Genomic DNA, 26,956 nt, shown 5'->3' with positions numbered 1-26,956 from the left:
ATGTAACACGAAGTTGCAAACTTATCTTTATTTTCACCTTAAACTTGGGTAATTAAACCAATTAGATAAAATTAGCGTCACATAATCGAAAATTAACGCATATAGGTAATCTCGAAAACACCGCCACAAGATAAAACCAAAGACCGCAACAAAAAACAATGAATAATGAAGAATATTAACTTAATGTGTGAAGGATATATATATATAAATATATATATCTTTGTGAAGGGTATATACATATATTTTCTGACTAGTTATTATGTGGTTTCTATGCAAATTAGTATGTCACTGCAAATTTGCTTATAATTCTTTATTTTTCTTTCTCACGGGACTTTTTCATGTTTATTCGCGATATCCCCGACGGTGAAATAGTGTGACTTGAATTGACTTGATTCGTGTTGCTTTGTTGGTAAATCATACAGTTTATTTCGTAAATGTTTCGGATATGATCATTTTTGACAAAGTGGGATGAGAATTTCGACATTTGTTCGATTTGTTCTATTCTTTTCTTTTATCAAACATAATTTCCCATGTGGGAGAGAATATGCAAGACTTCTATTGGCCAGTTGATATTTTGTTTTATTTTCCACCATAAATAGTCAGGAAATACTATGCACAATAAGCGCAGGATAATGAAGCGCATCTTGTTTGTTTTCAATGCTGAAGAAGCACTGATCTTTTTCCTTGTTCAGCTCCTAATCATTATTCGCGTTCTGCTTGATTGATACGTCTTTCCTCTCTATCTTGACTTCTAATTTCCAGAAGGAACAATAAATTGATCGGCCCGATTAATTCGTGATTGTTGCCAAGATCATGATCATTATCCAAAATCATTAACCAAGATCATTACCCGGTGCTTCCAGTGATTTCTGAACTTCCGGTGACAACTGTTTTGTCAGAACAGGTAGAGGAATTGAATTTTATGAAAGTTTTCGTTTGAATGTGTTGAATAGCACGAAAAAAAGTTTATTCGGTAGTAGAAGAATAACAATTATAATACAATGTTATTTGGAGTGAAATTATGAGAATTGATAGTTACAGTTTATTTAAATTGTCAGTCAAAGGTCGAGTCATACGAGGCGAAGCAGGCGCTGAGTATAGTCTTCGACAGAGAAGAGTTAATCTTGAATGATCGAGTTAATGAATGATCTAGAATGAATCAGAATCCGGCTATTGGGGATTTTTATATTGCTCCCAAGTGGGCTGGGCTTAAGATAAGATAATAACTCCATTTTCACTGATACAAGAGATGCTTACATAGAAGATTAGATTTCTTTGTAAAAAGAGAAAATCGCCATAAATCATCTCACATCAAAGGAAAAGATATTTTTACTTATTGACCTTATACAACAAATTGACCTTTAGCAAAGGAGAAAATATTTACTGACTGACCTTATACAAAGAATTGTTTTTACAACAAATTCTTTAGCTGTTTGGACGTATTACCATTTCTTTTGGCTTTCCCGATACTCAATATTAACTGAATTAATTGAATACATTAACTGAATTAATTGAATACTAATTGAATAAAGTTACGTGAAGACTTCCAGAATCAATTAATTGATTCTGGAAGTCTTCATGTAACTTTTCAATTTCATTTCGCATTTCATTTATTTTCTTTAATGCGGTAACTTCTTCAGTTAATTTCGTTAGAGCATCGCCAGTTGAATTATCCTAGTATCTTCTAGGGTTCACCTCAATGTCTTTTTAGCGGTAGCGTTACGTAGACCATTTCACCTGATAAGGCTTTTTATGCATCCTTGTCAGATTCCCGTTTCTGATCCATTGTTTGAGTGATAGTGGTAAAGCACTTTGTCACTTCCACCTTTTTGAGGTCTTTTGTTCAGTGCAGAATTGTGTTGATCCTTACAATGGAAGCATACTTTTTTGTAGTTGCGTTTCCTACTATGTTTTTTCAAATGTTCTACATATGAAGTTTTCGAGCTCCGACAAGTCTTTGATATACTTTTCTGCATTCACTGCACTCATCATTCCAATGATCTTCTGAACAAAAAACGCAAAGTCTCTTAGCAGAGCTTTTCATAGCAGCAAACACGGCCGAAGTTTGGTGTCGTTCTCGACTTTGTTTTCTTCACTTAATTTTGTTCCTTTCTTGTGTAAGTCTAATCCATTCTTCTCATCTCTAGTTATATTTGATTCGCAGCTTCGTTTCGTATTATCGTTTTTAATTCTTCCTTCAGTTTTGTTACAGCTCCATGAATCTTTTTCTCGATTTTGGTGGATTCCCTGCAAAACCGATGGTGGCAGTTTCGACTCAATTTCTATTTCAATTTCTGAATACTCCAAATCCCCTTATCACCGGATAATTTTTAGGACTAATAGCATGTCCAGAAATAGCTGCCATAGCTCTTCCAGTCAAACATCCAATGAGATAAGACAAATTTTGTATTGCAGGAATGCTTTGATTATCCACAGTAACTTGAAAATTAGCGCAGAAAGCAGACAGGCCACTTATAAGTTCGACAAAGAATTTTTCAATTCTAGTTTAGTGTGCCGAACTTCATTGGATGCAGAGTGTGAAACAAGAGTAGTAGAAGTCCGTATCGGGAAAGCTAATCTGTTGAAATCGTTTTTTAGCGATATAGATTTATTCGGGATGGAATATTGTTCTTCACAATATTACTAGTTAACAACAAAAAGGGTATAAAGTATATATGTATATAACACGATGAATTGGTAAACAGTGATGAGTTATACAAAAGCAAGCAATATGATCAACTAACAAATTCCTTGTCAATGCATTTCTGTAATACTGCTGTCGATTCGTTGATAAGTCGTTGAGTTGGGGATATGTTATGGGAAATGTTTAGCAAATAGTAAGAATATCGGATGTTTATTGTCCAGTGCTGGCATATCTGGGAAGATGTCGTTGCAGTTCAGTCGTAAAGAATAAGCGTAGAGGATGCACCGCCTGCTCGACAGTAAAAACTCTAACAACTGCTTTTGGATTTTTCCATATATATATATAATGGGGAGGAGTTTGTAAGCTCTATCAATGCGGTAGATTTTTTCTGAATCGTGGAGTGCGATGTCGCTCAATAGCCAAATATCACCAGTGTTGTCGATCGGCTTCCGAAGATCCGCTGGGCTGATTTGAATTGGGTTGTGCTGTGTTGTATAGGGTTGAGTTGAGTTGGGTCAGGCTGAGCTGCGTCGAGTTGATTTGGGCTGCGAGAGGCTGAGCTGAATTGATTTGGGTTGTGTTGAGTGGAATTGAAGTGTATTGAGTCCATGCCGGATTGTAAAGCCTTTATTGACCATAATGAATTAGCCGATTTACAATAGGGTTTATATGCATTAGAGAATGGGAGTGGTTTAAATAAAACGTTAAGAAAGGATGTTCATTTAGATATAAAGGAAACTGTAAAGGTCCAGTCACATAATAAGCATTGTAACAAGAACAGAGGGAAGATTAGCATGCAAATTGGACATTCTTTGTCATTAAAATAAAGATGTGATTTCCGTTAGACAAAGATAATAAAAGAAACGTATGGGTGATAATTTTAAAGAATGTAAATTGGTTAAATGATTTACACTATTGTTAGCATTTACAAGAAATTTATTTGATTACTTATTTGTTTGTTTGGGGTATGATTGGAGTCTCGCGAATCGGAATTCGCGACAATCAGGGTTATCATGGAGGTATGGCTAGCCTTTGACATTGTCTATTGTGTAGATATTGAGACGTTTTGTTTTACACTGTCCATTGTTAGCTTATATCCTCTTCATTGTTTCAAATTTATTTACAATATTTCGTCACCCCGTTTGTCGGATATTGTGGAAGTTTTGTTTGAACGTAGCTTTAATTTCGGTAATCCGACAGAAAATTTGCATTATGATTTTCGGAGTTTTTCCGGCCCAGTCCGAACTCTCTTTTTCGTCAAAACGCAACAAAACGGTCTCCAACTGCTTCTTTTGCGTCTCCGGCATTGCTGACATGCTCTCTACCTTTTTCCATTACATTATTGAAGCTATGTTTATCAGCTATAGTGTGACCATATATTTGTTCTTCCTTTTTTTATTTATCATCAGGCAGTTTTTTAATTAGTTTCAGCCATTTCTGATTTATCACCTCCAAATTATTCACAGTAGAAATGATGGGTCGAGTTGAATACTGCAGTCGATAGAGGAATTTCTTGTAATAAATTCTTTTTATATTATTGGTAGAGTTCAGAGGACTCCACAATTTCCGGTACTTTCAATAATCGCTGCAGACGGCTTCTGATAGGAACTTCAAATTGACATACCGCAAATCCACGACTTCCGGTTGAGTTTCTTGATTCGTGGCACCATAAAGTGGGGAATTTTTTGTATTGAAATATCTTGAGCAACGTAATACAGAGTTGCTAATTTCTCTTTATTTCCATCTCAGACTGGGGTGATTAAACCAATTAGATAAAAAAAAAACAATATTAGCGCACGTAATCGGAAATTAACGCGTAAAAGTGTAAAAAAAACGTAAAAGGTAAAAATAAAGACGTAAAAGTCTAAAACTCCAAAATACCGTCACAAGTTAAATTCAAAGACCGCAACAAAAAGTAATAAAAAAAAGCAGTAAAGGCCGCAAAGATGTATGCTTAATTTGTTATCATTTTTGTTTGCTTTTTAAACTTCTGCATATCTTGTTCCTTATAGCAATTGTTACGGATGAGAATAAAAAAATACCAATAAATATCACGATGTCCTATTGCAAATCATTCGTTTTTTTGGAACAGTTGAATAACTGTTCCAAAAACGCAATATGGCTTGAAAGCTAACGCTAACATCTCATTGAGTGTCAAGTAGACTAGCATAGCATTTCCAATCGTTTAATCTACAATCAAACTTGAAATGTTTTTTCTGGACAACAAATTCTATAAAACGATCTCATTCACTCCACATCTATTTGAAACAAATGTCATTTGCAACATTTTGATTAGACCTCAAACATTATTTACACTTCCATCCAACAGCTTACTGTGTTGATTGTTTATTATCCTTTCAATTTGGCAAATTTACATCTGCTCGACAAGTGAAGAATCAGAGAAAGTGCGTCCACAGGTAAGATTGACTCACTGCTTTCGACAATCATCCTAGGAGAACAATTCTGATCCCATACGCGGGTAATGGAACTCTTTTATTCCTATAAGGTCATCTTAGAAAAGGATACTCTAATCTACAACGACTTATCTATCAGTTGTTATTAATTACCCGGAGGAGAACCATAATTGAACATAGTTGTAATCATACGGACTTGATTTTTTTTTATTTTTTTATCATCTCATTATTTTTTCTGTTTTTTTATTTTTATTTTTTCAAATGACATCATCCCTTTTTTGGCTGATGTCATTTGAACAAACTCGATGAGATTTCAGTAATGATTGCGCACCTGCAATTACTATCAAAGTTAAAGTGAGCAAGATTTCATTCTTCTCAGCATCTCTCCATTTTTTAATGGAACAGTTCAGATAATAAGCCTTGAATCCGAACCGTTATCCTCATAATCCTTGCTTATAAGTCATAAATGTTTCTCGTGAATGGTACAAAATAATGCAAACATCGGGAATCTGATATATGCGTTGAATTGAATGTGAAAAATTTCCTAACAGTTTCTGGCGCATAAATTTTTTTTAAAAAAAAATTAAAATTCGAAATTTAGCAAATCATGTTTGAATTTTGATAAATGGTAGGAGAGCTCGTTTCAGAACTGGTTGAATGTATCATCTAATACACTAGCAGCTTTCTCATGAATTAATTCACAACAAAACTGATTTCAAAAAAAATGAAAGCTACCCGTTCTACCCTCGTTTTCTTCTGAGGGCTTAACTATTTATACAGATAACTCAGTAGAATCGCTCATTATCTGTTCTTGGAAATTCAGAGAGAAATCAAGCATCAATTGTTCTCGAAACCGGTTGCTATATTTGTTCCATGGAAACTCCAATATTCGATATTACTCATCTTGATCAGTAATGATCAACCAGTCTCCCCTGAAATCTTATGTGATTTTTGTATTTTCCGCTATATCATCCTTCCCATAAAATGAAAAATGCACACAGCAAACGTTTTGGAGGGAAATTATTTTCTATACTGAACTGTTCATCACAGTTTTCTTAAACATCTTATTGATCATTCAACGATAACAACCTCACATAAACATTATATTTGTGAAATTCCACAAAACTCTCTATTTTCAACTTTTTCCCGAAATCTAAGGTATATATCAGAACAAATTCTGGTTGGAAATGTACTCAAAAGTTGCATTTAAATTCAGAACACTTTAAACGGGAATTAATAAGAAAATGCCTGCTAAAACAGTCAATAGCTCAATAATGATGACTAAGCAAAAGGAATTTTTGTAGGTAACTAAATGAAAACATACACTATGATCTCAACTTCAGAATCATTCCGTGTTATTAATATCTTCATTCCTAGTTACTAAAAATTAATAGAATAAGAACATGAAGTTCAACAGGAAATATTTCGCATTTAGGAAGATGAAGTAGAAACATGTGCGCTCCCACAATTCAAGACATTAATAGAGTAAGACTATTGATGCATTTATGCTATATAACTAGGTTCCAAACATCACCTGTATTTTGCATTATCAGTTTATTACTGCATATTATACAGAGATATGTGACATCAAAGGCAATTCAACCATTTTTAAACAAAGCCTTCGTCACTAAAATTATTAAAGAACAATTAGTAAATTAGGAACAAAAATCATTCCGTCTTTCAAAACAGAACAAGTAGCTCAAGGTAAGCAGGAACTAAAAAAACAAAAGGGCAAGAAAAAACACCTGAGAAAAGAAAAAACTAGACAATATAACGCAGTTCCATAATAAGTAATAACAGATGTAATCCAAGATTCAAAGGCAGTTTTATATTTTCATATATTACGTCTGTTTTATTTCATTAAAAATTGATGTATATGGTGCTGAAGAGCTGTGAATGTTACCTTACATTTAGAAAATGGTATCATAATTCTTGACTTTGATATAAGTGAAACGCCGAAATGTTTAGCCTGAACGACTTCTAACGATGAACTCAGCAATAGTTCCTAAAATGCTTGAAAAGCATTAACGAGCCGGGATTTTTTTTTTTCAATTTTGGAAAAACAGTGTAGTGTTCAAGGATGAAGTAAAACCACTTACCATTTTTGAACAGAATGTAAAACAAAGTTAAAAGCAAAAGACGAATTACTATATAATGTCATAAGTCAAAAGCGAAAGAGATTTTCAAATCTATTCTCTTGTTGTTTGTTAAGACAGAGCTAATACGAAGAACTGAAATAGGGAACATGAACATGTAAATAATAACAGAAATAGACTGAGCTTTTTATTAATCCATTACTGATCAAGATACGGAAAATGTAGAGATGAAAAAATGTATGCTTGAAAGGAAGAAAGTAGGTAAGGGTTTTGATTTTGGATTCCCTTTTGTAAAATCTATCAAACATAGATTCGTGGAAATAGGTCATAAATGAGGAATGACGATATCCAATTTATGAATGACATCTATAAAATTTATTCAAGAAGTACCAAATTTGATAAAATCAGCCACCAACAATATTGAATTAAAAAAATCAGTCAAACTGGATTTGTGGAGATAGATCATAGATGGGGAGTTACGACATAAAACCTACACTACTGGAAGCAAACAAAGAATCAAACGTCAAATTTTTTCGACAGCTCCGTACAGCAATAAATATTGAACCCCGTGCATGCTATTTGCTTGCCCATTGATGAATCCTTCGCTATATCTGGAATTTCAAAAAGAAAAAAAAATGTAATAATCATGAAATGATTCGAATAGTTTGGAATCCTTAAAAAATAAGTCTGAGAAATGTCCACAATGTCATACTTTTTGTTTCGATAAAATAATAAAAATAAACCACAGAGAAACTAAGAATGATACTTTAGCAGTTCATATTCCTAATTATATGGTGATATTGACTTCAATAAAACATGAGTTCCGCCTAAATATAACTTACCGGTCAAGTATATCATGGCGCATTTTCGATTCGCACTAGCAGTATGACTCAGACATTTCAGCAGTACATTCGCATCATACTTATTTTTGTCACATTCATGCGGTTTCATTGTTTGTATCACTTTTAGATTTTCATATTCCTTTATTATTTTTTCATAATGAGCATATCTTTCCACTACTTTCGAGTTAGAATTCGATGTGACACTTAAATGAAGATTCATGGTATCGAGTGTTTATTATCTTAAGCATTTAGTTTTACCTTACTTTTTAGCATTTTCATCCTAGTATTTTCCTCATTTGGGCAAAATAAAGTCTAAAGTCTCAAAATCTCGAAAATAAAGTATGATAAAATTTAAAAATTCAAGTCGGCATGTTTGCTAGCAACTAATAATAATAATGATGTCTGCAGTAATGAGCATTATATCATATTTTAACAACGTGTAAAATATGGCCGAAGTCACTGTCATGCTTTCCAGACATAGTAGTAGAGTACTTAGCAGAGCAATTACCAGCTAGAACTAGAAGCCGTATTATTGAAATCAAGTACAGTAAGAAAAGATGAATTTTGGTTATGATGTGTTTGATCTCATTATGATTCTAGAATCTGCAATACAAATCGATAAGAAAATAATAAAATACCATTATGAATCATAATGAAAAAATATCTTCATACTATCAATCTGCTGACGTACTGAAGAGAGGAACCTACCCATCCAAAGTCAAAGTCTGTCTGAGATGTGTATGCAGTTTGACCCACCACAAGTTGGAACCACTCTTCCTCCAATTTGAAAAACGTTCCAGGATCATTCGGAAGAACTTCGGATCTCTGCAAACATAATAAATTATGTAATCAATGTGCAATAAAATAATCAATTTAAAATGGATATAATCAAAATGTGAAAAAGCATGTTAAAAGTCTGAAGAAATATTTTTGGGAAACAACAACAAAAAAGCTTCTGCTACTAAAATAAAATACATACAAGGTCCCAACAGTAAGTTGAGCATCATCGATCATTAACACTCCTCGTCTTTGCAGGATTACTGAAGAACTACCACTCATTGTCTGAAGAAATATTTTTGGGAAACAATAGCAAAAAAATTGCTGTCATTACTCGTTGTTGTCGTATACATCAGCAGAAATAATCCGATCTCCCCCAAGTTTCTTCAAAAAGTTTATGGAAAATTTTCAAAAGATCTAGCAGAAAAATTCTAACACTTCGAGGATAGTATGGTTTTGGTTGGCGATGAACTGTTGGTTGATTGAAAAAACCATATATGCGTGGTTGCTCAAATCTGGCTGTATAGCTGCTGAAACGAAAAATGAAGCAACTCTCATAAATTTAACTGCATCACACGAACTACTACCTTATACATTTTTTGGGACGTTAAAAAACTTACGTTGAAGAAATATTACGATATTGAAAGGACCCCGCGAACGGAACAGGAGTAAATGAAGAAAAAGGATGAATGCGAAATTGTCCAGCACATTCATTTGTAAAGCTAGGTTGCACTGAAGTTGAAGGTCGAATTGTCGATGAAATCATGCGATGGTCGGTATCGCCATTAGAGAATACGATCGGTGCTTGCATAACAGGTGTTACGTGATGCGTGGTTGATGCTATTATCTACAAAGAACCTTTTTAGGTTTCTGCTATGAGAAACATTAGATCTCATTTCTTTCTAGCAATCATAATCCTTCTCTCCTCCTCCAAAGATTTGGAATGAAGAAACAAATTTCCTGACTAGTTGATTTTTTTCCTCTCTAACAGTCAATTCATTTTATTTCTTTATTCCAAATCATCTTATTTGATTACCGTATTCCTTTTGAATTTTATTTTGCAAAGCTAAGTAAAAATAGCCTGCAATTTTAAAAAATTTGACTAATAATGAATTAGACCACCGTTACTTCAGCGGTAGTTTGCCAAATAGCACTGAACAATTATCGCTCAAGTAAGAATTTCAATCTCAAACCACTACATACAAATCACTACAAGTAAGAATTTCAATCTCAAATCACTACATTATCCCTTCTCTATCTTAACAGTTCTTTGCATCATAAAATGATGATTGTATTACCTTTATTCCACACTGAGAAGTTAAAGAACTATAAAGCTCTAACCGTACAAATGAAACAAAAACAATAGTTGAGTATATCAACAACTTCTGCTTCCTTACCAATGTTTTGATAAGTCCTAAAATTATATCGAGTTCCAGAAAATAAAAAGTCATACATCACGGGAAGTGTCTGGAACAGAACTGACTGTATGAATGGTACGCATGTCCACATCACCACTACCTACTAGTTTATTGCTTGTTTTCCAAAATGACAAATCTCGATCATCGACCTTTGAGTTCGCAAGAACATCCCATCGCAATTGTTGTGGAGGAAGGTTTAATAACGAATCCAACTTAAAAGTAAAAAATAATCTTCACACACCCTAGAAAGCATCACTCCTTGTAAATATAAAACGACTTACTACACAGGGTTTTTATCCATAAGTAAAATAACAGCTTTTAAAAATAATATTTTTTGTTAGCGAAAACTGACCTTTTCATTTTCAGTCGGATTTCTTTGAGTCGAATTGCATGGAAATGAAACTAGTTCGGGAAGAATGTAACTAAAAATTTCATGTTCAGTGTTTCAGGAAACCGTAATTACATAGACATAGTTCATTAAAATGACGATTGTGTCACTTTTATTCCATGCTAAGAAGTGAATCTTTGGAGCTTAATTTTTCTCAATCATATGATTACAGAAATCTAAAATCAGTGTTTAAAAGAGGAAAGCAAAGAATGTTAATCACAGAATCGATTTTAATGGGAAAAGGATTTTTATTATGCGTTTTTTTTTTCTTTTGCTCAAGGTGACAACATTTTCAGATAAGGTAAAGAAGTAAAGGGAATCAAAACAATTACGGAAAATGAAAAATAAATAATCTATGAGTCAAATATTGATTCCAGATAGATACAATGTGCAACTTGCTGTATAAATTCATCACAGCAATGACAGATAAGGATAAAAACCTCGAAATGTTGGAAATTTTTAGTGGTATATAAATAAAACAATCCATAAACTGAAACATTCTTACGTGGGTTGATCATTAATAATGAGATTCCCATTAATTTGAGAAGCTGATGACGAGTGAGATTCCTCGAAATCAATTTTACTCGCTTGCTTTTTACCAGTCTAAACCATCAGATACAGTATGTAGAAATTTCAAAAATTTAACTGATAATAATGAAGAAAACAGCTACAAATGTTTATGATTTGAACACAATGACGCATGAAATGAAAACTGACATTCTCTACCAGCGGTTCAGAATTCTTTATTGCTTCCATTGATGCTAAAGCTGTAAACGGCGTAACTTCAGGAGGCTGAAAAATATTAAGTGTACTCATTATGAATAGTTAACTGGGTTAATAGATGCATAGTTTGATGATATTAAACAAAATTAAATCATTTTTAGTGGCTCTAACATTCTGATTTATATAAAGAATGGATTTCTTAATGACAAATGATGTAAAAATATAGAAGATAAACCACTACGGTATCTAAGAGTAAAAATTCCATACGACGTAGTCGAACTGCTTCATTTTTCTGCTATTTTTTTTTTTTTACCAGACAAATCGCAATCTCTAAAACAATGAGAACTGGAAGCACCCTATACTGCCGAGCGGGCGTTTGAAATGAAGCATCAGTAGCCGATCTCATATCACAATCGGAAATAATCTTTGGCGCAGTAGCAACGAAAACACCAGGTTCATGTGGAGGGCTAGCAGGTGATTCCGTACTATCCAATTCGCTAAAAAGTATAAGAGAGACTTGGAAAACTCAAAATAAAGTGGAAAAAAGTTGCAGTCTCTTCGGCATTTCTCTCATAAAAAAATCAAGCATTCAGAAAATTTTTCACAGAATTTAATGCGAATGGCAACCCATATTGCTTTGAAGTGAGATCAATTAAAAAACACCACAATCACGAATGACTTCAGAACAGAAACATACCTCTGATTTGCCAAAAAACTCCCGACAAACGCCGTACCGTCATTATCCTGAAAGTTTTAAATTATTTTTCATCGAAAATATATCCTAGTTAGCGCTTCAACTATTTCCTTCATGAAATTTCTGGGAAAGATTTTAAAACACGTTCGATTTCATTCCTTAAGAATTAAAATCATGCTCAATTCTGATGTTTCATGTCTTAACTACCTGTGTAATTTATTCAAGAAAGTATATAGTTACAATCGTTGAGAAATAATAAAAATGATGTTCTCAGCTTCAATGTTTCGATTCGAGGAAAGATGAACATACTCTAAGATTCGGAGAGCTGCTAGATGGAGAGTTCTGGGACTGTGAAACAGCTCTCGGTGACGATTCTCCACTAGATATCGCATCTGACGGTGAATAGCCACGAAAATCAGTTGCAGGTAAGTCAAGTGATGAAGGTACTGGCTGGAAAAAAAAATGGGTGAAACCTCTTCCACTCAATTATTTGATAAGATGCATGATTGAAACGTTTCATTTGAGCAAATGAATTTAATGTTAGTAGAACACACCTGTCAGATTCTGATATAATACATTCTATAATTTCCCAAAGTTTGAAATAAATTCAATGTTTTAAAAAAATGCCTACAAAAGCTCAAAAAGATGTTGCCTTTTTTTTAATATCCGAGTGTTCATGCAAAGAGCTCCAATCTGAAATCTTTCGTCCTACGACTGAACATGATGGAATTGGCAAATCCTGACTGCTAATGAGACGTTTCCTGGGATCTCTACTGACAAACACCTTTTCACATCGAGGATTAGAAGAAAGCAACCGTTTATCTTTTAAAACTGCTTCATCAATTGAATGCGGTGAATTTGGCTTTAATTTTGAGCTTGAAACTGATATTGGCTGAAAAACTAGACGAAAATACGAAAATTTATGTATTCTTATTTTTCAGCCAAACGTTTTTAAATGAATTTTATAAATTTGTAAATTATTAACCATGTCCACTCGGAAATGAATAAACAGCTGTGTTTTCAGCAGATGACACCATGAAATTCTAGCTCATAATTAACAAAATGAAACGGGGAGTTCAAATAAATTAAGGTGAAATACATGTGGAAAGATGACAAAATCAATGAAATTTTATATAAACATACATGTTCTTTTAAGGGTTTTTCCAATCCAGATCTTGTGTTCATATGTTCAACACGCCATCCCTTCTTCTCGTCATCATCGTCACTGTCTGCTATATCCATATCGACCGCTTCTCCAATGTATAAGCAATATAGATCATTTTTTCCCTGCTCTTGACACATCAATTCTTGCAAGTCAGAAAAAGATCCTATACCCTTCTATAGCTATTCATGCTTCTAGGTAACATAAAAATTACCGGAACATGCATTCGATATTTCTCCCTGAATTCTTAATTTATTAGAATTTTCTTCGGAAAGAGAAGTTTTCCCAGCCACATTTCGTACCAGTTCTTGAACATGAACATCCAATCCATCGATACGTTCTTGAAGTAACAGTGGCCTCATAAATTCGTCGCTGCAAAAACACTGCCCGTTAGATTAGGGCAATATTTCTTTTCACACATATATAGCATAGTCGAAGTTAATTTTCTTTATAAAAAAGTAGAAAATAAATAAGAAGGAAAAAAAGAAGTAATAAAAGCTTTAACATCAACAATGAACATTTTCAAATTAGATCTTTGACAGTTAAAATTCACAATTTGAATAAAAAAATCACTGACTTCTCCTCCGTCGACATCGCTTCAAATGCACCGTTTATTAATGAACAGTTCAAATCAGACGTTAAATACAAACAATGAAAAATATTGCCAGCTGTCTTAGGAAGCATTAGCAAATCACTAAATGATCCGTTTGGCAGAAGTATGGAGATCCCAATAGATGGAAAGATCGTTATGCCAGCCTGAAAGAAAGCCATACTAAGTAGTGTAGGCCCAAACAAATGTCAAAAAGAAACATTTTCAAGCTAATTATTCAAATCTTAATTCTAAAAGGCCGAAATCAATCATTCAGTGATGTAGGGAAGAATTAAACTTGTATCGTTCAATGTTAATAATCAATGTCAAATAAACATAAAACTTCAACTTCTAACATCAAACTATCCCAAATATAAGCTGACTTATCAGAATGGCTCATTTATAACAGATCATTTTGATAAGTAACATTGGCGAACTCGTTTTCGATCCTATTAACCGATATGGAAATAAGAAGAAACACGAAATACTTACCGCTTGTTTTATTCTCATAGATTCGTGCAACAAAACAAAATCATGAGAATCATCTTCAGAAAATAATGTAAAATAGTAAACCAAACGTTGAGAATCGATCAAAAGCACCTAAAAAGACTTACTTAATTTCAGAATTACCACTTTCCTCTGCAAAATTTGAACTGAATTTCCTAGCCTCTTTTTTTAAAGCGATTTCTCCAAGAGCTGGTGGTTTCAGCAGTTCAAGAACCGGCGGAAAAGCCAAGCACGCAGTCCAGTGAATGAGATCGGTAATTTCGAAAGTGTCTCTAAACGACGAAAATGTGTTCATACAGATTTCATCGAACGAATACATGAAAACAACTAATTTCAGTCAAAAGTATTCTTCTCTGGAAGCATTTCATGGATTATAATGTAACACATGGAGCTAATTTCTTTAAATCATCTGAGAGAAATGTAAACTCACAGTAATGGTGGTTTAGTCGCTGCTGCTAATGAACAAAGCGAGACACGATTGTAACGCCTACTTCCAATCAACAAATTACCACTCCAAACAACCGAGTCCGTTCCTTTGAAAGATAAAACGCTGCAATTCATGAAAATGAATTGTACAGATCTTTTTCTACTAGTATTTACAGATCAACAGTTACATCCCAGTCGGTTCAATTCCCCTTTAAAATACGTAAACAACTGAGAAAATACCTGAAAAGTTGCTTGTATTTGCACATTTCTGAATAAAACACATTGTTTTGATCCCCCTCGTGCTAATCCCGCAATGTAATTATATTAGAAACATAGAAAAAAGAAAGAATTAATTAGTCAGTCAAAAACTGAATGAAGAGAATTACGTATTCGGAGAGAATTCTACATCATATATGGCAAAAGGTAAAACATTAGCTGGCGATTTGGAATATCCAGTTTCTTTCTCTTCGAATAAAAAAATCTGAAAAAAAGAAATCTATGCTGAAGTACACAGTTAAGCAAAACTTCTAAATTAAAGAGAACCAATTTTAGAGAAGGTAGTCGGTCTTTCTCTTGAAAATAAGAAAAGGACTGAAACTTTAACAGAACCTGATCACATCGATAATTATCATGTCGCGATAATTTACAATCCACTGGTTGCATAGCTGAATGTGAATGACATCCTCGCTTAGGCAACAGATGGTAAGACCCTAGACTAACAATATTGCATTTGCCTTTCAAGACCTAAAACTGTCATGATGTGATAATTTATAATTTTCAGGTTATGCAGTTGCATGTGAATAACATCCTTGTTTAGGGACTAAATGGTAAGATTAATGCCTTGCCAGTCTTTGAAAATATGTGTAATGATAAGAACAAAGAGAGCCAAGATTTAGTCGGAATAGTAGCACTTACCTTGCAAGCTAAAATCTTCAACTTGGTTCGTCCAAGAAAAGGTGCCGGTGTAACTAAATCAGGGTGTCCCGACAAGTAAACACCTAAAAAAATCATGTGATACAAGTAAAACGTGGAGCAGAAAACTGAGAATGAAAGTAGTGGTACCAGTATTTTAATCGATGTAAAATATTATATTACAAGTTCCCATAAACAGGTACTGCTTCTAACAACATCTATATATTTATTCCTCATCGATTTGCTTTTACAGTTAAGGACAATAAATTTAGCCAGAAGGAACTGTAAGAAAACTAAGAATCGCCTATTTCCATCATTATGTCATGAATTTTAAGAACAAACCGTATGATGGTTCACCCAAATCTCCCACGAAGTTATTATTAACAGACAGGCCCCACTGTGCTATTAGTTCCATCTGAAAAGTTTGGAAACTTAGATATTCTCGAAAAATTCTCAAGAAACTTATTACTAAAGCGAGAGTTTCGATTTTGACCAACTGGATAATTAATAAAATAGTTGACACAATGTTTTGTTATTGAAAAAAATGAATGATGTGGAAAAGAAATACTATGCCGTTTAATTTGTTAAAAAACTAGTCCTTCACAATTTCGAAAGAAGAAAATGAAGAAAAGGTACATTTCTACATTAACAATACAAGATAGCCTCTGCCATATGATCCAGTTAAATTTCCAAAAAGCAAAAAGTAAGAAAGGAAAATTTCAGCGATTAATTTTTGTAGGCGACCAAGTATGAAAACAACTGAATAAAAGTTCTATAACTTACTTCTCGCAAATTATTCGAGAGGAGAGTATATCCAAACGACACATCAGCAGGCAACCGCTGAGACTCTAGTGACCGTCGGAAATTGGAGAACTAAAAAGTAACAAAACTACATTTCTCATAAACTTCGCAATACGACTATTATATTTTTTTCCCTATTAATTTTCTTGCATATATGAAGAATTCAGATCGTTAAAAAAACTTATTCAGATCGCACTTCTTTAATGCAACGTATGTGAGATTTTTTCAAACTGAACGTAATTTTGCTGAACTTAACTTACACATTTTTAAAAAATAAATATTCAAACTGAAATAAGACTAAAATATAAATCTGTTCGAAATCTCGCTTTTCTAATTAATCAAAAAAAATTATCACCCGTTTCTCCAGTTGTTTATTACTTATAATTCTGCATCGGACAATTCTGATCGATTCTCGGTCCTGACAGCTGCTTGAGAGATGTGATAAAATCATTTGCTGATATATATTTCGAAATGGTTCACTATTAAGTGCTACATCATTTACGTAATGCTGCGATATACCTTCAAGTGCATAAATAGATTATAAGTAATAAAATCTTAGCAAGAATTCAAGAAAATTTACCAATTTAATGTTGAAAAAAAAAAGCCTACTTTCACTCCAATATAAACCATAGTTCACTGCAGAACATTTATAGGTCATTCCTATTTAGATAAAAAATATCATCATTTGCTTCATCAGTTAATCATACAAAAGTATGTTTTATCTGATTTCCATTTAGTCGAACTTCACTGTTTTGAGATAAATCTAAATTCCATTAAAGCAGAATTTTTTCGAGTACATTGTTTCGTAATAACAAGTTCACAAGGATGTCAAATTCATAATTAAGTCTTCCCAAATGACTGACTGTAAGCTGATAAGGACAAATAGAACATACTTGTCTGACTTAACGATTTTCGAGGAATAGAAAAATCATTTCGTTGCATTGCTCCCAAAGCAAAAGCGATAAGACTACAGATCTAAAAATTTCATTGACAGTAATATCGTATTGTTCACAAACGAATTGTGAGCTCTCATTTTCAAACGAAAGAGCATTTTACTTCTGCACCCAACTACCACCTTAAATTCGCATTTCTTAAACCAAAAACAGACTACCTTGTCAAAATGAATCAAAGGCTTTTGTCAAAGGCTTCTCCATTACCCCTCGCTGTCATTTTTCTCTCTACAGCCAGTGATCATCAAGTGATTAAAATTTTGACGGTTTTGTCATGCAAATGACGGGAATGGTCACATAATTTCTTTTGAAACTAATTACATTAACAGAATCCTTCTCACAAGTGATACGTAAAAACCTTACTGTGACCTTATTCATTTAAAATCAGACAGGCTTGAGGATTATTCACATATGAAGCCTTGCTCACATCCTTCTTTTGGAAACTTTAAGTGTTTTGCATTACTTGCACGACAATTCCACATCTCCTTACTCCGAACTATTATTCATCCCTAATACCATTACTCTCACCTTCCTTCCGAACGCTATCTGTTTGAGTGAAATATTAAACAAAGGTGACAAATGCAAATAGCCAAGCATCCACCACAACTGCTACGTAACCAATCCACCCGCCTTGAAACGCCACCGTCTCTATCTCTGATGGTCAATTGTGCAAGGAAGCTATCACCTCCAGTGCATGGCTAACACCATTTTAAAGATATGAATAACGAGTAGATCTAGCAGAAGGTATTTCTGATCAATCAGCCATTCCATGTTCACTATTTCTTATCATTATGAAATTTGTAGAAGTTTACTTTAAAATGTTTCGGAGTTCGCTTTTTATGTAACATGGAAATTTTATATGCAAGAAAAGGAAGAATGCCACCACCTATCACTTCTTTCCTTCTCAGGTAAAATTATGCTTGTGAATCTTACTTGCAAGTCACGCATCTTTTACACTACTTCCTCGTCAATCATTTTAAATAAGTGAATTTTGTTTCGACGAAATCATAGCTTTCACCTAAGAACCATATATTTCAAAATGCGATAAAATACAGCAGAGGGAAAAATCTCTGTATTTAACGAATAAGTAAACAATGCAATTCTGCTATCCAAAGTGCGGTATATTTCTATTAATTTCTGGGACAGCTATGAGTCCAAAGTTTTCCCAAACCATTTCATTTTCGTAAAGAACAAGCTCCTGGGAATGGATCTACAATTTGTTGTTTAAATAAATCCCATGTTAACGACATTTGACAACAAGATGAAGTGAAAAACATAGCAAAAAACACAAACTGATAGAAATATCTGATAATGAGGTGCAAATGCATTAAAAAGCGTCAATTAACTTAATGAAAAGAAAGTCTCAGCAATATCAAACTTGATTAAATTTATCCCATATTCTCAAAAGCTAACAAATATTATGCCACCTAACCTAATCTTACGAAGTTTAGTTTTTGCAATAAATTCGTAAAAGCTAAGTAACATCCCCAACATAATTGCCAACTAATATAAAAGAGTAACATTAAGTTAAAAAAAATTTGAGGAAAGAAAAAATCATAAATATCAACAATTAATTTCAATTTTCGCAATTTCGTGACAACTTGTGCGAACAAATTTCTGGAATTCATCAAAGCAATTTGGCACAATTTTCTGAATTCAAGAAATACAAATCAAACTGCTGACGAGCAAGTTAATCCACAGTGCCATATAAAAATGTACCGCAAATCGTACCCATTATTGCGGACGTTTGAAATGAGCAAAAACAAAAGTGTAAACAATCCTAGACATTCGTAGCGACATTTTCATAGTACCAAATTATTCAAATAGTGGCGCATTTTGCAAAAAAAGTGATTATTTGAAAGAGCAGTATTTTAAGTTATTGCATTTATACAAATGGTAAAGTACATACATGATATATCGAGATCATCACTTAGAAAGCTTCTGTCATTCAATGAGTGCAACTGAAAATTCACTTTTTTTCTGAATTATCTTGCATAAACTTTTTCATATTTCTAATCATCAAAAAAGCTTATTCAGTTCAAGACTAGTTAAAATAGTGTAAATATGTTGTTTCGGGTGGTAGTGAATATCAGAGGTACACACTGAATGTTCCAATTTCGATATTTTTAAAAACTTTTTATATTTTGCTATTTTTCCCGAAATTTTTTCAGATTTTCAAAAACTAAATCAAATTGGAAACTGTTACATACACACATATACACACATGAACTAAACATTTTTGATTAGTCGTGTGTCATGAATGATGATATAGAAGCTTATTTGCGAACAATACAACATGAATTTCGACATCCAAACTTGATAATGAGAGAAACAAAAAACACAAAGCACATTCCATAGCAGCCAGCAATCTTTTCTCCTGAACATGTAAGGACAAACTTCGCCACAGGTCTTAGAGATTTATATCACTCAAACAGTAGCACCATTAAAACCCTGAAATAATGAAAAGAGTTAAATTCAATTAAATAAAAATAGAGCTAATCCTATTTATTTTTCGACTAATAGGAGCATAAAGATAGAGCCACAATCACTTTATATCACTAAATAAATTTTACCTTATTTTCGTTATTGGTCCATGTTGATTTACTTCTTCAAAAACAAAATTTTCACCCACCGTTTACCGAGTATTAACATAATTGCACCAGAAAAATCAACAACAATAACAAAATATCGAACGAGTTGGACAACATTACTTACCGAATCAAGTAAACTTCGACTATCTTGCTCCGTTTCCACGCTCACGGGAGCAACAGGGTTTGCTTCAGCGAGTGAACACCTTTTAGGTTGAGTTAATACTGTCTCTCCATCGTCTACACTCCTCTCCGCTGATCTTTTTCTTCCGTTATTCTTTCGCTTAAATTTAACAGAAATGAATTCAATTTCAGGAGCAGAATTTAAAGCCACTACTGTTATTAGATATTTGTAAATATAACTCTAGTAATTTCAATTATTTTACTCTTACCCGGTTCGTTTCATCAGTATTTGTCGGAAGTTGCAGTTCATTATCTCGGTTATCACCCATGAGAAGTTGCGCAATAGGAATTTGGTTCTCCTCAGTTGCTGAACCTGAAAATTTTATTAAAATTTGAAAATATCAAATTGATAAAAACAAACAAACAATAATAGGACACACAGAAAAGTTTCATGCTAATAAAATAAGCAGAATTCGAGGTTACCTTCCATAGCTGAATGGCTGTGAAGGATCAATCTATTGGCACCACTCTGTAAGAAAAATAATTTCAGAAAATTTAATTAGTGTCTTCGCATAAAACGATATAGGCGTTAAAAAAGTGAAAATGACAAGAATTAATCCCAGGATCACAAGCCGATTACTCACCGATGGCTTCCTTTCCACCGGACTACATAAGCCAACAGAACTGTCACTGCAACCCGAAATGCTCGCCTCTGCTTTAGGAACTGTCTCTGTACAACCTGAGTCTGCAAATTTATTCCTATTGTTTGGAAAAGAATTTTCGGAATTTAAATGAAGAAAAACCAGATAACTAGCACATAACCAAAACATAGAAAAGTAGGTTTGTAAACTAATCCGTAGTAATCGAAAGAAAACGCACCGGCTGGCACTGAAACTGTTAATGACATTGCTAAATCATTCTGGACATTTTTACTGATTTCTGTTCCAGATAGCGATGTACAAGGTGATGCAGCCCCCTAAAATAACTAGCTTCAGAAAGCTTCCGCTGAATTGATCTATCTTACCCACAAAATATGTTGCAGCATAGTTGTCCCTCAACCATTTTAAATCTAATTCATATATATCATATTCTCATCTGATTTGAAAGATGAACATACCGACGAGTTACATGAAGTGATGCTTGATGTTTCACTTCTTGCCTTACTTTGTGATGGACCTATAGGCTGCTGGTTTTGAGAAGCTGCAATGCGTCTCCTCTTTGGTGCCTTCCTTCCTTTAGTTAGATCTTCCATTTTCAACCATTTTACAAGTTCTGCTTTACGAAGATAATGTGGTATTACCTGGAAATGGAATAGTTCAATAGTTTTGATTTCAAACAAGATGGTAAAACTTAAATATTCAACCTTCAAATTACTGCTCTTAAATTAAAAGAACCATCAACGGGAAAACCACCACATTTAACTCTTCTATAAATCTATATATATACAGATATATATATATAGGGAAAGAGAGAGAGGAAGAGAAAGGGAGAGAGAGAAAGAGAGAGAGAGAGGAGAAATACGTACACTCATTCCTTCCACATATATATTTTGAGTAGTAGCCATGCTGTTCAAAAGATCCATGAAACTTTGAACTTCGTGTTGAATGTCGATTTTCCTACTCACAGTTTTATTTAAATCTAATCCAATAAACCACAGTCGACATCGGGGATTCCTGAAATATATATGCATCAGATAATCAAAAATTAAATATTCTTTCCATTTATTCGATTACTAACTAAAGTTTTAAGTAAGAAGCTAATACGGAAGAGTACTTACTGAAGAGAAACTTGAACTGGAAGAGGATCATTTCGTGGCTGATAATATTTCGTATGTACATGACACACCCTGATACTTTCACGACGCTCCAAACTTGCAATCAAAAATCGGATTTTAGATTCAACTAGTCCACACCACACTAATTCATCTTGCTAAATATTTAAAAATCACTAGCATTTATGGGTTTTGAAAACATATTAAGATCAACATACCACTTCAAACAGTGACTCATTTGCCTTTTTATAGTTTAACGAAACTTTCCAACATTATTCATATGATTTCGGCTAAGAAGAGTTACAACTCACCTCTGTAGCCGACAAACAAAGAAGTGCTAGGAAATGTTTGTAACGACTGAAGAAATTAACTTCTTCAAACAGTGCTGACCATTCAGCTTTTCCTTTCATTATGTCGTTAATAGTAACAAGACCTTAAAAAATATTAATTTTGAAAACTGATTAGCAGAAGACTTCTGCATGTCGAAGCATGGTCACATGCAGTATTAACTGAGGGTAACATTAGTAACTAACACGGACATGACCCCATAGACATATGAATGCCAACATGACAAGAAAGTGCTATGAATAATAATGCGCAATGAAAAAATCAAATCAAACCAAACCTTCCTCGATCTCATTCATGATGATTTTTAGCGACGATTTCGTGACATTGAATGTTGAATTTTGCTGCGGGAAAGCTGGTGTCACGATTGGCATCAGGTGAAACCTGCGACTGGGACTTTCACTAGACAATGGACAAAAAATAAATATTCATTGTTAGGGGAAATAATGGCTTCTTCACCATTCCTCGTCTTAATGCTTACCCTTGTTAAATAAACAGCAAAAAAGTAATACGATAGATAATGCACATCATAAGTAGACAGACATAAAAACAAAAGGTTACCGATCACCACTTCTTGATCGCGGATCCCAAACAAGTTCTTGTAATGCTGGCATATCACGTGCGTGTGAAACTTCTGTTTCTTTAAGGACTACTGGATGTGGCCATTCCCTGGAACAAGCTTCAAAATAATCAAAAAGATCTTAATATGCGCCGTAATTTTATCTCAAGTAAATTTACAAAACCCTTTTACATCTATTAAACAAGAAGCGTGATATTGGCAAAAAGTTTCTTGTGCTCAAAATCCTAAAGAAAATTCTTTTTGTCCCGAAATTATTTGAACTAGTAACTGAAATATTTACCATTTTGTATACAACAAAAAAAATTTCTGTACAAGTCTTGCTGGTCCGGTGTTTGGATATAACTGGCATGTCCGAGCAACAAGTATCGCCCATGACACACCACCAAGATAGCCAAGCACATTAGAATATATGCCATGATCTGCAAAACATTAATTCTAATGAAACCATGAGATAAATGAATAATGAAAGTTTTAATTCAAAGTTTTTTTCCTTTTTTTTCTGAATCATCCTCCTCAATATTACAAAATGAAAAGAAAATAGCAACAGTTTTCTTGGAGACTTCAGCTTTTACTCGTGCAATGAATATTTTTGCTATTTATTGAAGTTTTCATGAATGAAAGCGCAAAAACTTAAGAGCTTTAATGAATGCTAAAACAACAAAAAGTAAGCAATCTGATTTACACGTGTCTAGAACAAAATGGAACGAAAAGGGATGTAAAGCACGACTTCAATATAAGTTATCCTCTCAACATCATAAGATGAAAATAGCAACAGTTATGAAACATACTTTTCGCCCAAAGTTTAATAGCTCGTAGTGCATATGTAAAATTTGATACATTGGGCACTAGGCGTAATATTTCATCAGCAACGCGACAGCCTGGAAAGGACGCTTGCTCAAGATGATGGCATACTTGGCAAACAATCATAATTTATTTTAACAAAGCTGATAGAATTTTCAGCAGTGTGTTTTCGTAGTTAATCAACTCACCATTTAACGAACGAACACTTTTCTCATCCAAATTCCTCAATATCGAGTCATCGTTCAACTGCTGATCTTCTGGAACTCTCGGCAGAGCAAGGCGAGCAAACAATATATCCATTTCAATACCATAATATTTTAATTTGATTACAGGCACGAAAGCTTCCTGCACTTGGCGTAATTCTGTCGTATTTGGATCCTGAAAGCTAGCGATGAAAATAGACTTTCAACCATAATTCTGTTAACAAGCAGTCATAATTTCCTGGAATTCCATTTTAACAAGCCACTGATAAAATTTGATTCTGCTTGTAAATCAACTAGTATTCAACAAACGAACACCTTCCTACTCCAAATTCCTCAGCATTCAGTCATCTAAATTATCGGGTGGCATGTGGTGGTAACTTTCGGAAATCGATTCACCTGGCTCTGCGTCTTATTCACTAAATCAAATATTTTTCAACTAAAGCAAATTACCTCAGCAAGCATTTCATAAAAACTTGTGAAGAAATCGTTACGATCCACATGTCTCGGTGCTACACAAAGTGAATCAATATCAGCACCTGAATCCAATTCTTATTAAAAAAGTCTCGGCGCCACATAAAGTGAATCAATATCAGCTCCTGGGTCCAATTCTTATTAAAAAAGTTGGGTTTTTCTTGAATATACATTTTCTTTTGAAAAAACTCGTTTCTACTGTCAAATCTACCATGCAGTAGAAAAAATAAAAAACAAACCTCTGGTGTGCACATTAAGTCGATATGATCCAAAAGTAAATAATTTCCCACCAACGCTTTGAACTTCAGAATCCGGCATTTGCTAAGAAATTTTTTTTTTTTTTCAAAAATCTGCAGTCGAAAAAAAACAAAACAGATCATTTAGTTGCTAATTACTAAGTGGAAATGCTAAACGATTTTTCCTAATAATCATGGATTAATCCTATTTAATCCCTTTTCTCTTATAATCGTGGATTCTTTTGCTAATAATCATTGATTAATCATGAAGACCTGAACATGAAGTGATAGTAAATATGTTGGAAAAAATAAAGTCAAAATGATGAAAAGCCTAACGAATATGTTGGAATTATATAATGGTAAATTCAAAAATGTAAAAGACGAACCCTTCTTTTGGATACAACTCGAACCCATTTTTTTACATATGCATTGATTTTACTAAGCACTTTAAGGCGTAAATTCATTTCCTCTTCTGTTTCGAAATAACCATTTGCTTGTAAATATTCATCCAGCTGAAAAATATAGCGAAAATATCACCAACTAATAGCGTGCAGTAAATTTATGATAACTACAAGAACTTTGCACAGCATTTTCAATTTTACAAAATGCACCAAGTCTAAGTCGCTTTTACTGCAAGTTGCAGATTCGAATTTACATCGCATATTGGAAGCAATACTCACTTTTGCTGACATGACAATATCAAATTCATCCGGTCCCGAAATCGAGATAGGTTGTGAGACGCCAAGATAAGTTGTCGTAAGTTTATTGTCCTTACCATTACTGTTGCCCCTGCCTGTTGTAGTAATCTGCTGCACTTCTTGAGGCATTTGTAATGATATACAACTGCTACTGCTTAAATTAAAAACAAAAATTACAACTGTTTTTCTTCCGAATCCGAAACATCTTTTAAGATAGTTAATGCTCCTCCACGGAATTTGAAAACGAATGAGGCAATCGTCTGTTACATTAAGAAATTTTTCTTGGGACTGAGAGTAACGTGTTCGGACTGACAATTTAATGCTGAACTTCATTCAATCAACAAACACCATGGTATGCAATGTCGATAGGAAATCCAAGGCAGCAGAATGGAGCTTATCTATTGTAACTTAACCTGATTTGGAAACATCCTTCAAGCTACATTTCCACCAAATTTGAATCTGGTCCTTGTCAATAAGAATAAAGTCCAAGCATTATAGAGGAACCTTAATTTGACATCCCTAACCTCTAACCCTCAAATGCCACCCATACCGCGGTGGATAGCATCAGTGTCATGCAACGTTTAGATTCGGCCAATTTCGGCATCGCTGTGAAAACGCATCTCCTAGCTTCATAAAATACTTCCCGAAAAATTGGAAGGGGAAGAAACAAATGGGTGCCTTCAGTTATGATATGTCAGTTATTGGAACTACTACAACAAATAAATAGAAAGAATAAATGAAATTCGATGCACCCGAGAAGTCGTAGAAAAACGGTAGAATGGAAAAAATAAATTGGAAAAAATCTATAATGAGCTTTTGGATGATAGCAGTATTATCCTTACTTACCTTCCTACTGGGGATGAGCATTCGGAACTATTCGTTCCTGTAAGCGATGAAGTTGTAGGTAACAGATTGGATGGCACATCGGACAATAATGAGGTGTTCGTGGGATTATTTGCTAACGATAAATTTGGAATTCTTTCGTTTTTCATCTTTACATTGAACTTATTTTGGCGTTTTACAGATTCATCACTGTACAGATTTTCTGGATTGATATCACTGGAAATTCCTGTCGAATTTGACACATGATTTATTATGCTCGCGATATGAAGAGGGAAGAGAGTAGATTGACCAGCGACCCATCGATATCGTGAAGAAAGACGAAGTCTCCCAGGTGGTGGAATGTTGTAATTCATCTAAAAATTATACAGTGAAAAAGATACGTAAGAATGCAGAAAAAGTTTGACCACAGCATATATAAAAATGACATATTATCTTTTAGACACAGATTTCTAAACTAAAAAATAAACTTTAAACCTATAAATTGTTGGAGGATAAAAAGTTCCATAAAGTGTGAAAGAGATGATGAAATTCTATCTGTGAGAAGCACACATCCAGCAACAATAACGATTTCAAAGGTCAATATTTCTTCACCTTGTTCATATATATAGATATTTTCAACAAATCAGTGAGGTCATGTCATGTTTATCCCATTGCTTCATCCAAAAATATTGATCGAAATAATTATCCGCATATATAGTAAGTACTGTTGAAAATATTGTGAATGAGCAAAGCTAAATGGGAAGGATTTGTCAAGCCATGCAAAAGCATCTATAAATATTTAAAGCATTATTTGAGAAAGGGAGTAGTCTGTCTGTGATGCCAAAATTTACTGGCTATTTTGCTGCAGTTATGGTAATGTGTTCATGTCTAAAGCCACAGATATCATTAAGTCGGTCATCGTATACCAATATGGTGTCACCTACTTCAATTGATAATAAATTAGGTTTCGTTTTG

General features: G+C 33.7%; 4 protein-coding genes across 4 annotated transcripts; all 4 read right to left on the bottom strand.

The window, feature by feature from the left end:
* Window positions 1–2,040: 2,040 nt before the first annotated feature.
* LOAG_00979 (hypothetical protein) lies at window positions 2,041–2,365 on the bottom strand (the record flags this gene model as incomplete). Its single annotated transcript, XM_003136519.1, has 2 exons — window positions 2,041–2,247; window positions 2,321–2,365. 2 exons carry the CDS (start codon window positions 2,363–2,365, stop codon window positions 2,041–2,043), a joined length of 252 nt encoding a protein of 83 aa, XP_003136567.1.
* Window positions 2,366–3,777: 1,412 nt separating this feature from the next.
* On the bottom strand, window positions 3,778–3,951 carry LOAG_16752 (hypothetical protein; the record flags this gene model as incomplete). Its single annotated transcript, XM_020449406.1, has 1 exon — window positions 3,778–3,951. The coding sequence occupies one exon, from the start codon at window positions 3,949–3,951 to the stop codon at window positions 3,778–3,780; it is 174 nt and encodes a 57-aa protein (XP_020307063.1).
* A 3,610-nt stretch (window positions 3,952–7,561) lies between these two features.
* On the bottom strand, window positions 7,562–17,374 carry LOAG_00978 (hypothetical protein). The gene is made up of 27 exons (XM_020445615.1): window positions 17,287–17,374; window positions 16,749–16,912; window positions 16,376–16,465; window positions 15,935–16,007; window positions 15,596–15,678; window positions 15,290–15,424; window positions 15,067–15,161; window positions 14,685–14,804; window positions 14,469–14,526; window positions 14,240–14,347; window positions 13,736–13,914; window positions 13,373–13,530; window positions 13,140–13,249; window positions 12,649–12,888; window positions 12,306–12,446; window positions 12,000–12,046; window positions 11,658–11,799; window positions 11,297–11,371; window positions 11,085–11,182; window positions 10,544–10,613; window positions 10,227–10,403; window positions 9,394–9,620; window positions 9,210–9,303; window positions 8,976–9,058; window positions 8,705–8,821; window positions 7,997–8,199; window positions 7,562–7,765 (listed from the first exon to the last, which is right to left on the bottom strand). The coding sequence occupies exons 1-27, from the start codon at window positions 17,333–17,335 to the stop codon at window positions 7,671–7,673; spliced, it is 3,231 nt and encodes a 1,076-aa protein (XP_020303946.1). The 5' UTR covers window positions 17,336–17,374; the 3' UTR covers window positions 7,562–7,670.
* Window positions 17,375–19,489: 2,115 nt separating this feature from the next.
* LOAG_00977 (hypothetical protein) lies at window positions 19,490–26,355 on the bottom strand (the record flags this gene model as incomplete). Its single annotated transcript, XM_003136517.2, has 20 exons — window positions 19,490–19,794; window positions 20,059–20,214; window positions 20,324–20,427; window positions 20,538–20,583; window positions 20,699–20,799; window positions 20,934–21,030; window positions 21,172–21,354; window positions 21,580–21,727; window positions 21,832–21,983; window positions 22,137–22,258; window positions 22,451–22,554; window positions 22,732–22,839; window positions 23,031–23,169; window positions 23,539–23,628; window positions 23,740–23,929; window positions 24,205–24,290; window positions 24,465–24,546; window positions 24,848–24,973; window positions 25,142–25,313; window positions 26,006–26,355. The coding sequence occupies 20 exons, from the start codon at window positions 26,353–26,355 to the stop codon at window positions 19,771–19,773; spliced, it is 2,580 nt and encodes an 859-aa protein (XP_003136565.1). The 3' UTR covers window positions 19,490–19,770.
* Between the last annotated feature and the right edge of the window lie 601 nt (window positions 26,356–26,956).

The sequence above is a fragment of the Loa loa genome (genome assembly GCF_000183805.2).
Source record: "Loa loa unplaced genomic scaffold supercont3.17, whole genome shotgun sequence".
NCBI classification, from domain to species: domain Eukaryota; kingdom Metazoa; phylum Nematoda; class Chromadorea; order Rhabditida; family Onchocercidae; genus Loa; species Loa loa.
This window is presented reverse-complemented; position numbering and strand designations above follow the sequence as displayed.

Coding starts and splice junctions, on each gene's coding strand:
- LOAG_00978 (XM_020445615.1), bottom strand. CDS start 17,335: ATGCAACGAAATGATTTTTCTATTCCTCGAAAATCGTTAAGTCAGACA. Junction 14,805..15,066: donor GTAGAATTCTCTCCGAATAC/GTAATTCTCTTC, acceptor CATGAATTGCAG/CGTTTTATCTTTCAAAGGAA. Junction 9,621..10,226: donor TTCCAGACACTTCCCGTGAT/GTATGACTTTTT, acceptor GGTTCTTTGTAG/ATAATAGCATCAACCACGCA.